The sequence below is a fragment of the Salmo trutta genome, chromosome 19, assembly GCF_901001165.1.
Source record: "Salmo trutta chromosome 19, fSalTru1.1, whole genome shotgun sequence".
In the NCBI taxonomy this organism is placed as follows: Eukaryota; Metazoa; Chordata; class Actinopteri; order Salmoniformes; family Salmonidae; genus Salmo; species Salmo trutta.
Genome location: NC_042975.1, coordinates 40,427,754 through 40,437,730, shown reverse-complemented (window position 1 = coordinate 40,437,730; position 9,977 = coordinate 40,427,754). Strand labels below are relative to the sequence as shown.

General features: G+C 49.3%; 1 protein-coding gene across 10 annotated transcripts in view; it reads left to right on the top strand.

Moving 5' to 3' along the window:
• Positions 1-550: 550 nt before the first annotated feature.
• LOC115154582 (acetyl-CoA carboxylase) overlaps positions 551-9,977 on the top strand; it is a 50,385-nt gene continuing 40,958 nt past the window's right edge. For 5 of the 10 annotated variants that reach the window (XM_029700960.1, XM_029700962.1, XM_029700958.1 and 2 more), the window contains exons 1-10: positions 551-741; positions 1,763-2,036; positions 4,726-4,879; positions 4,984-5,122; positions 5,565-5,674; positions 5,786-5,867; positions 6,003-6,101; positions 6,209-6,426; positions 6,544-6,753; positions 6,908-7,078. In XM_029700960.1, the coding sequence (XP_029556820.1) occupies positions 1,798-2,036; positions 4,726-4,879; positions 4,984-5,122; positions 5,565-5,674; positions 5,786-5,867; positions 6,003-6,101; positions 6,209-6,426; positions 6,544-6,753; positions 6,908-7,078 (1,422 nt within the window). In that variant the 5' untranslated portion in view covers positions 551-741; positions 1,763-1,797. The remainder of the gene's footprint in view (positions 742-1,762; positions 2,037-4,725; positions 4,880-4,983; positions 5,123-5,564; positions 5,675-5,785; positions 5,868-6,002; positions 6,102-6,208; positions 6,427-6,543; positions 6,754-6,907; positions 7,079-9,977) is intronic. The other 5 variants (XM_029700963.1, XM_029700964.1, XM_029700959.1 and 2 more) reach the window with 2 other exon arrangements.

The following is a 9,977-nucleotide window of genomic DNA, read 5'->3' as shown; positions in this document are numbered from 1 at the left end:
GCTGCTCATTAGGTGCAACAACAACAGTTTTTAATCATTGGGGGACAACTATTGAGATAATGAGTCTATTTAACAAAAATAATCCACCCTACATTAGAGCTTGATTTGTTCTTTTAAAAGGAAAAGAAACACATATTGCCTGTTGTTCTGAAGTAAAAGTAAAAGTTGTCCAAAATATATATCGTAAAGTAAAGTACAGATACCCCAAAAAACGACTTAAGTAGTAGTTTAAAGTATTTTTACTTAAGTACTTTACTCCACTGCTAAATGGTGTTACCCTGTGTTTTTTCTTTTCTTTTTGTTAAATCAGAAAAGTCTGGAAACTACTGTATGATCAGAAATTACTCTGCCAGCCTGCCAGGGAGGATAGGTTTGTACAGATCAGGCCATACTGGACCAAACACGTGGGATGGTAGAAATGTTTTCTTATTGGGCACACCTCCTCCCAGTCAATTCCAGTTCTGGCTCTTTCTGCCCGCCTCGGATATTTTCCGGCAATCCGATTGGCCCGCTGCTGCAACACAGCCAAGGTCAGAGGTGAATGGCCAAAAGTAACCCATCATCGCATCATACCACTCCCTACTGTCAAATGCGCCTCTTGTAGTCACATTAGCTCATCATAATGTGTTTTTTGTCATCACCGGTTGGAAAGACATGTCTGAAACCAGAGTGAATTAAATAAGTCACCACCAATCCTTTGGGATCAACGATTCAGGATTGCTCGTCGGTTTATTTCTCACGGTGAGTACTGAGTCTTAACCGTTAGCTTGCTAGCATAGCTAGGTGATAAGCTAATTAGCTACACTGACTGTAAGTTTCAGTAACGTTAGCAGACCGGTATCTTGCTAGCTAGCTGTCCGACACCTCGCATGTCGTTGTAATAACTTAGCCAACGTTAACAAGATACCGGTCTGTCTTTCTAGGTAACTACCTAGATGGCCATAAACTAATTGTGAAACCTCCCTGCTCATTCACATCGACAAGGGTTGTATTGAGACTAACGAGTGTTTTTTGATTGATATGATTACGGTTAGCCATAACGCGACACAACATTACTAGCATGATTTGATTTAACTTGCTTGTTCGACATATTCGACATTGGATTCCCATCCATAAGATAAAGCAGTTTTGGCCCAGGGTGCGGTGCGACGCGACATGTTTCCTATCATTATCATTAGAGCCTATCATTATCATGTGGGGTACATCTATGTTCAGTGCTGTTCGCTTACGTTATGTCTGCATTGTTGGGCTTGTTTTTCAGGTCCAGCAAGCAGCTAAAACTAATGCTGGCAAGGTGTGTCTGTCGTTCTGGTTTCTCTGCTCCTGCACAGTTGTAGTTTAAGAAAATTATACCCATGCAAAGACTAGCAAATATCAATGCAGACCATGCCTTTCAAACCAGTGGTTTTGGATTGGAGTTTGTTGTAACTATATATATACGTGTGTGTGTGTGTGTGTGTGTGTGTGTGTGTGTGTGTGTGTGTGTGTGTGTGTGTGTTACAGTAAGCATTTTATTTCAGGAGGATTAGAAGGTAATGCCCTCTGTACCATTATTTTGCAATGTCTTGCAATATGAATGCAGGGTCAACATCATTTTTGTGCAACTCCTCTCACTGACGCAATCTGACAAACTGCAGCCAATGGCAGGACGGCCTGGTGTCATCACGCTGTGGCCCTGACTTACTTGAGGACTCAGCTCTATCTCCAGCTTTATAAATACTTGTGGTTTTGACTCTCCTCATCCACTCATTTCCCTCCACAGTGTTCACAGCCTGCCAACGTGGTGACGGTCCAGCCATGGCACAGCAGGACGCGCCTGCCAATAAGGCTGCTACCCCGAACCTTGCTGCGCTGCACTCCAGCTTCATCATCGGCTCTGTGTCGGAAGAGAACTCTGAGGACGAGATCCTGGGAAAGCCAGACCTGACGATGGGACTGGAGGAGAAGGAGCACTCCATATCCCCCACTTCTAGCCTCAGCTCAGAGAACAGCACCTACGAGATGGGCTTCGACCACATCGACGGCCCCCACATGAGGTCAGAACCCGGGCTTTTCTCTCTGGTTTGTGTTCCCTGAGCCTCTGTTTGTGTTGTGTATCCAGGCATGGCAACCACACAGGGGTGTTTAATCATAGCATCTATACTGAGGTTACCAGTATCTCACTGCATTATACAAAATGGTACTGCACAGTTTTTATTGCCGCAACAATCTGGCCTCAGTTGTATGGGATGGAGAAACCTCCAATACAGATATCAGACGAGTCTGGAGGGGAGTATTCTGAAATGGCAGCAGCAGGAGAACACTGGGTTCAGTGATCTCCCCCTGGCGGGCTTCTCTGCTGTGGGTGGGTGGTGTGTGTGAAAAACGTGGCCAGGCCAGCTTCACGCCATGCCTGCTTGCTATAGAGGAGCTGTGTGTTCTGGATGGACTGCCCTCCCTGCTGCTGTCCCATTGCCAACAACCTCAGCTCTGAGCCCCGAGCTCTCCCTGGAGCCTGTCCTCACCAGCTCTCCTTTGTATTCAGTGGCTCTTTTTACAGCCACTGGGACTAGGCTGTAGAGAATGGACATTGTGAATGCAGATGTGTGGCGATACATAAGACTTGATTTGTATGAATAACTGACAGATATGGTGCTGGCCAGAAGAATATGTCAACATTCGTATACATACAGTAGGCTCACACTGATGAAGAAGTAAATATCTGTCTCCAATTCCACTCACACTGCTGTTCACCTGTCAGCTAATTCTTTCCACATACCTGGCGCTACTTTTACAGTACACACTCTTATATTAGCTTATGGGGCAATCATTCGGTGGCATGATAGAAAGAACTTTATATCTGAATCACATTCCAATAGTTAAGTATAACCAAACATCATGCTCAAGTATTTACCTCCAGTCTGTATGGGATTGTCTGAGGTTGCAGGCTGTTATGATGTGCCTTTCTGACAGAGATAGAGGGGAAGGTTTTTCTTGATCCTCTTTTAGCGCCTCACGTTTAAGTGATTAGTTTCACAGCTCTCTACAGCTGGACCTGTCCTGTGTGCTTGAGTATGTGATGGGGAGTGTGAGGGTTGATGATGAAACCTGAATTACTGGCAGAGGCAGAGCCCATAGCTCTCTCCCATAGGACAAGGGGGATCTCAGCTGAGCTCAGATGATGGGAAGTGCCGTTCTCTGGGAGCTTCATTCTCTGGGGCTTCATTCAGAGGCTTCTGTCTGTGTCTCTGTAGCATGCCATCATGGTGCAACAGTGCAGTGTCAGGCCACAGCAGCCGGCCAAACGCAGACTGGGGGGCTCTGTCCCTAACACACCCTCCTGGGTGACTGGATCCCTCCTCCCCTTCCTCTCAATGGCTCTCTCTGAGGGTGGAACCTAGTTTAGGTGCCCTGTTTACCCCCCAGAGGAAACACTTACAGGTGGCCCTAGCAGGAATGAGCTCCTCCTGCGACTGGTTGGTGATGGCGTGCTGTTCCTTTTTTTTAGTCGTGGACGGTCTAATTGTGTACAGTTCAGAAAAACGAGAGAACATTTAGTCTTCTCCTCAGGGCAGATATGCCTACTCAGTTAGAGACAAGGACATTGATTTCAAGTAATTTTTTTTTTTTTACTGTAGGTAGAGTAGACTGTTTACATTGATCCATGATGGTTCTCTCCCTTGATGTAACCAGTTTTAGCAGTGTCTTGATATTAGTAAGCAGTTATGTTTTGAGGAGGAGAAATGTTCTGCCCTGGCCAGTGTCCACCACACAGTCTAATCTAATCGCAGTAGCTCTCTTATCATCACAGATTTGTTCTTTTTTTGTGTTAGGTTGCACCTACCCAACATTTTCCAGGAATAGGCTCGTCTTGTGTCACTAAATGTATCCAGAGTATTTTCAGATTTCTTTTTCTTTATCAACGAATGCAGCAACAAGTAGTGTAAATGTAAAATGCACATAAAATCAACAGTGTAATATTTGGATGCAGTCTTGTCAGGAGAACTGTTGTGTACTCAACTTTGGTCTAATCATTTTGCCATTATCCAGGCTGTATCACAACCGGCCGTGATGGGGAGTCCCATGGGGCGGCGCACAATTGGCCCAGCGTCGTCCGGGTTAGGGTTTGGACGGGGTAGGCAGTCCATTGTAAATAAGAATTTGTTCTCAACTGACTTGCCTAGTTTAAAAAAAGGTTAAATAAAAAATGTATACAATTATCTCAACTGTTCCCTTTCAATTGCTACTGTGGTTATGCTTTTCATATTTCCTCTGTAAGAAACATTTAAATGTAGCCCTATCCATTTAGGCCGATTCCCAGGAGTGTGAAGGGTTAAAAGACAGCTGAAAGCTCAGTCAAGCTTACAAGGTCGACAAAGATCTCGTTTGGTGTTTTTCCTGGCCGAGGAAAGCTTACGCTTAAATTAGACTTGGTGTAAAAAGACGCTGCAACAGCACTCCGCACGTGCTGCTGGCACGGCTGGTGTAACATCTCTGATGGCTCACAGTGACTGTTTCACCAGCGCCGGTCTTGAGCAACGTGTGCGCTATGCTTACGCTACATGTCAAGTGTAGTTTGGGCCGTTAACCTTATGCTTGTTGTGTATGTTGACTGTAGCGTGAACTTTCACTTCTTATTATAGAAGTTATTATGGATGAATGAAAAGTAACGTGTTGATGACAAATGCTGGGGGATCGTGAACCCCCCCATCAACCTTACACTACGGTGTTCTCTTCATGCTGAAGTAATTTCAGTTGTTCACACAGACCGAGCATGTCTGGGCTGCACCTGGTCAAGCAGGGCCGAGACCGGCGTCGCATCGACCTGCAGAGAGATTTCACTGTGGCCTCCCCCGCCGAGTTTGTTACCCGCTTTGGTGGGAATAAGGTCATCGAGAAGGTAAGACCAGGGCTTCTTTAGCTTTAAGGGCCTGGTTTTACCACATTTTTGACATACAATATTTCAGAGGCTAGTCCCCCCGCTCACATCTCTTCCCATCTCAGGTCCTCATTGCCAACAACGGCATCGCAGCGGTCAAATGCATGCGCTCTATCCGCCGCTGGGCGTACGAGATGTTTCGCAACGAGCGCGCCATCCGCTTTGTCGTCATGGTAACCCCTGAGGACCTGAAGGCCAACGCAGGTGAGCTTTACATTACGGTATCATCACAACTAGTAACAGCGGAGTAACCGTGTATCTCTATTCTCTACCCAGCCTCTCTAACTCTGCTTAATGACCCAGAGAGAGCCAGGACAAAGCTCCAGCCAGTCTGTGTTTAAACAAGCAGACCCACTAGGCTTCCAAGAATGGACCAGAGCAGGCTGCCTGTTGGTTTAAACCTGCACTGCACTGAACAGGCAACCCTGACCTAGTTCAGCAGAAAGGGCTTTGTCTGATTGTGTAGATTATAATGGCTTTCTCAAAATGCTATCATGTGTAACTGGTTTGGCACTGGTGGTGATGTTTTAGATGTGATGATAGCAAGCTAATATTTAGAGACGAAAGATGAGATGAAATGTTGGACTGTTATACATGCTATTTTATGGGCAGAGCGAAACGGTTTTCACCTCACTATCTTCTACAGAGTACATAAAGATGGCCGACCACTATGTGCCTGTGCCAGGAGGGACCAATAACAACAACTATGCCAACGTGGAGCTCATTCTGGACATTGCCAAGCGTATACCTGTGCAGGTACTCCTAGACATCCATTTATTTAGGCCTAGAGTAGACTTTCTTCTAAATAGTGATTTTGAACTCTCTTGTAACCTGTATTTGAACTTGTGTTTGTAATGATTTCTCCAGGCTGTATGGGCTGGGTGGGGTCACGCCTCAGAGAATCCCAAATTGCCAGAGCTTCTCATGAAGAATGGCATTGCCTTCATGGGTAAGACTGTGTTTCCTACTATCTCCTCTCCACTGAGTCTTCCAGCCTCACACCGAGCCAAGGATACTGCTTTTAGCCCCTCTGTCCTGTGTCTGAGTTGTCCTGTAAGATGATGCGTTCTGTGCCTACTTCCAGGTCCTCCTAGCCAGGCCATGTGGGCACTAGGGGACAAGATCGCTTCATCCATCGTGGCTCAGACAGCTGGCATCCCAACCCTGCCCTGGAGTGGAGCAGGTATGTCTGTACCGTTGAATACTCTGGATGGCTTTGAAGTAAGTGTGTTGTCAGAGACTGATTCCTGTGTGTGTGTGTGTGTGTGTGTGTGTGTGTGTGTTTTTCAGGGCTAACAGTAGAGTGGTCAGAGAGTGACCAGAAGAAGAGGATCATCAACGTTCCCCCTGATCTGTATGAGCTGGGCTGCATCCATGATGTGGAGGCAGGACTGAAGGCTGCGGAGGTGGTGGGCTACCCAGTGATGGTGAAGGCCTCCGAGGGAGGTGGAGGAAAGGGCATCCGCAAAGTCAACTGTGCTGATGAATTCCCCAACCTCTTCAGACAAGTGAGGAGTCCAGTCTAATTCCAGTATCACTATATGGTTATGATGGGCTGAAAGACATGATCAGTATGATTTTGATTCTGACTAACCCATCATGCTCCCTTCTCCTTGGCTCCCCAGGTCCAGACAGAGGTTCCGGGCTCACCCATCTTCGTGATGCAGCTGGCCAAACACGCTCGTCACCTGGAGGTCCAGCTCCTGGCCGATCAGTACGGCAACGCCATCTCCCTGTTCGGCAGGGACTGCTCCGTACAGCGGCGACACCAGAAGATCATAGAGGAGGCGCCCGCCACCATCTCCACCTCAGACGTGTTTGAGGAAATGGAGAGGGTATGGCACAATTTGTGCTATTGGATGGCGACATTAGCGTTGAGAGGAGCCATGTCAGTGTGTTGAAATATGAGAGGGACTATGGCCAGATGGACTCATTGCTCTGTGCTTAGGTTGCCAAGTTGTGATTGTGTGTCTGTTCCTCACTCCTCAGTGTGCGGTGAAGCTGGCTAAAATGGTGGGCTATGTCAGTGCTGGCACAGTGGAGTATCTCTACAGCCAAGATGGCAGCTTCTACTTCCTAGAACTCAACCCTCGTCTGCAGGTGGAACACCCCTGTACTGAGATGGTGGCCGACGTCAACCTGCCTGCTGCACAGCTGCAGGTCAGTTTCAGCAGCAGTGTGTGTCCAGCTCCTATTCAGTCTGTGTCGTACGTCTCTGTTGTGTTGGCACACCTCACTGCTCTCCACGGTTAGTTTCATCCCGGGCCTCAGTCTCCATGGTAACTGGTTAGGTTGGAGTGCGCTAATGTGCAGAAACATGAAAAATCCACCCCTCCCTCTTCCTCCTCCTCACCACCCCTCTGGGGGTGTTCCAGACACCTCCAGCATCAGTAGTGGTGGTGGGTCACGTGTCCACTCAGCAGTATGTAGGTCCGCGGTGGGTCACGTGTCCACTCAGCAGTATGTAGGTCCGTGGTGGGTCACGTGTCCACTCAGCAGTATGTAGGTCCGTGGTGGGTCACGTGTCCACTCAGCAGTATGTAGGTCCGCGGTGGGTCACGTGTCCACTCAGCAGTATGTAGGTCCGTGGTGGGTCACGTGTCCACTCAGCAGTATGTAGGTCAGCGGTGGGTCACATGTCCACTCAGCAGTATGTAGGTCAGTGGTGGGTCACGTGTCCACTCAGCAGTATGTAGGTCAGCGGTGGGTCACGTGTCCACTCAGCAGTATGTAGGTCAGCGGTGGGTCACGTGTCCACTCAGCAGTATGTAGGTCCGTGGTGGGTCACGTGTCCACTCAGCAGTATGTAGGTCCGTGGTGGGTCACGTGTCCACTCAGCAGTATGTAGGTCCGTGGTGGGTCACGTGTCCACTCAGCAGTATGTAGGTCAGTGGTGGGTCACGTGTCCACTCAGCAGTATGTAGGTCAGTGGTGGGTCACGTGTCCACTCAGCAGTATGTAGGTCCGTGGTGGGTCACGTGTCCACTCAGCAGTATGTAGGTCCGTGGTGGGTCACGTGTCCACTCAGCAGTATGTGGGTCACGTGTCCACTCAGCAGTATGTAGGTCAGTGGTGGGTCACGTGTCCACTCAGCAGTATGTAGGTCCGTGGTGGGTCACGTGTCCACTCAGCAGTATGTAGGTCCGTGGTGGGTCACGTGTCCACTCAGCAGTATGTAGGTCCGTGGTGGGTCACGTGTCCACTCAGCAGTATGTAGGTCCACGGTGGGTCACGTGTCCACTCAGCAATATGTAGGTCAGTGGTGGGTCACGTGTCCACTCAGCAGTATGAAGGTCAGTGTTGGGTCACGTGTCCACTCAGCAGTATGTAGGTCCGTGGTGGGTCACGTGTCCACTCAGCAGTATGTAGGTCCGCGGTGGGTCACGTGTCCACTCAGCAATATGTAGGTCAGTGGTGGGTCACGTGTCCACTCAGCAGTATGTTGGTCAGTGGTGGGTCACGTGTCCACTCAGCAGTATGTAGGTCAGTGTTGGGTCACGTGTCCACTCAGCAGTATGTAGGTCCGTGGTGGGTCACGTGTCCACTCAGCAGTATGTAGGTCCGCGGTGGGTCACGTGTCCACTCAGCAATATGTAGGTCAGTGGTGGGTCACGTGTCCACTCAGCAGTATGTAGGTCAGTGTTGGGTCACGTGTCCACTCAGCAGTATGTAGGTCCGTGGTGGGTCACGTGTCCACTCAGCAGTATGTAGGTCAGTGTTGGGTCACGTGTCCACTCAGCAGTATGTAGGTCCGTGGTGGGTCACGTGTCCACTCAGCAGTATGTGGGTCACGTGTCCACTCAGCAGTATGTAGGTCCGTGGTGGGTCACGTGTCCACTCAGCAGTATGTAGGTCCGTGGTGGGTCACGTGTCCACTCAGCAGTATGTAGGTCCGTGGTGGGTCACGTGTCCACTCAGCAGTATGTAGGTCCGCGGTGGGTCACGTGTCTACTCAGCAGTATGTAGGTCCGCGGTGGGTCACGTGTCCACTCAGCAGTATGTAGGTCCGCGGTGGGTCACGTGTCCACTCAGCAGTATGTAGGTCAGTGGTGGGTCACGTGTCCACTCAGCAGTATGTAGGTCAGTGGTGGGTCACGTGTCCACTCAGCAGTATGTTGGTCAGTGGTGGGTCACATGTCCACTCAGCAGTATGTAGGTCAGTGTTGGGTCACGTGTCCACTCAGCAGTATGTAGGTCCGTGGTGGGTCACGTGTCCACTCAGCAGTATGTAGGTCCACGGTGGGTCACGTGTCCACTCAGCAATATGTAGGTCAGTGGTGGGTCACGTGTCCACTCAGCAGTATGTAGGTCCGTGGTGGGTCACGTGTCCACTCAGCAGTATGTAGGTCACGTGTCCACTCAGCAATATGTAGGTCAGTGTTGGGTCACGTGTCCACTCAGCAGTATGTAGGTCAGTGTTGGGTCACGTGTCCACTCAGCAGTATGTAGGTCCGCGGTGGGTCACGTGTCCACTCAGCAGTATGTAGGTCCGCGGTGGGTCACGTGTCCACTCAGCAGTATGTAGGTCAGTGGTGGGTCACGTGTCCACTCAGCAGTATGTAGGTCAGTGGTGGGTCACATGTCCACTCAGCAGTATGTAGGTCAGTGGTGGGTCACGTGTCCACTCAGCAGTATGTAGGTCAGTGTTGGGTCACATGTCCACTCAGCAGTATGTAGGTCAGTGGTGGGTCACATGTCCACTCAGCAGTATGTAGGTCAGTGGTGGGTCACGTGTCCACTCAGCAGTATGTAGGTCCGCGGTGGGCGTTCAAGCTGAAGGACAGACCGACAGAGCTGCTGCTGAAGATGGCAGGCGTCTGTGCTGTAGGGGAGGGATATACTCTGTCTGTCCACCTATCTGCAGCGTAGACACTGTCTAATCTCACTGGGCAGGAAGGGGCAGACGGACAACAGTGGGATACAACAAGCTGTGATTCCTCTCGGTGAGATAAACAAAGGTTTCTCAAAAGCATCTTAAAAGGCCCAGTGCAGTCAAAAATGTCATTTCCTGTGTTTTTATATATATATTTCCACGCTATGAGGTTTGAATAATACTGTG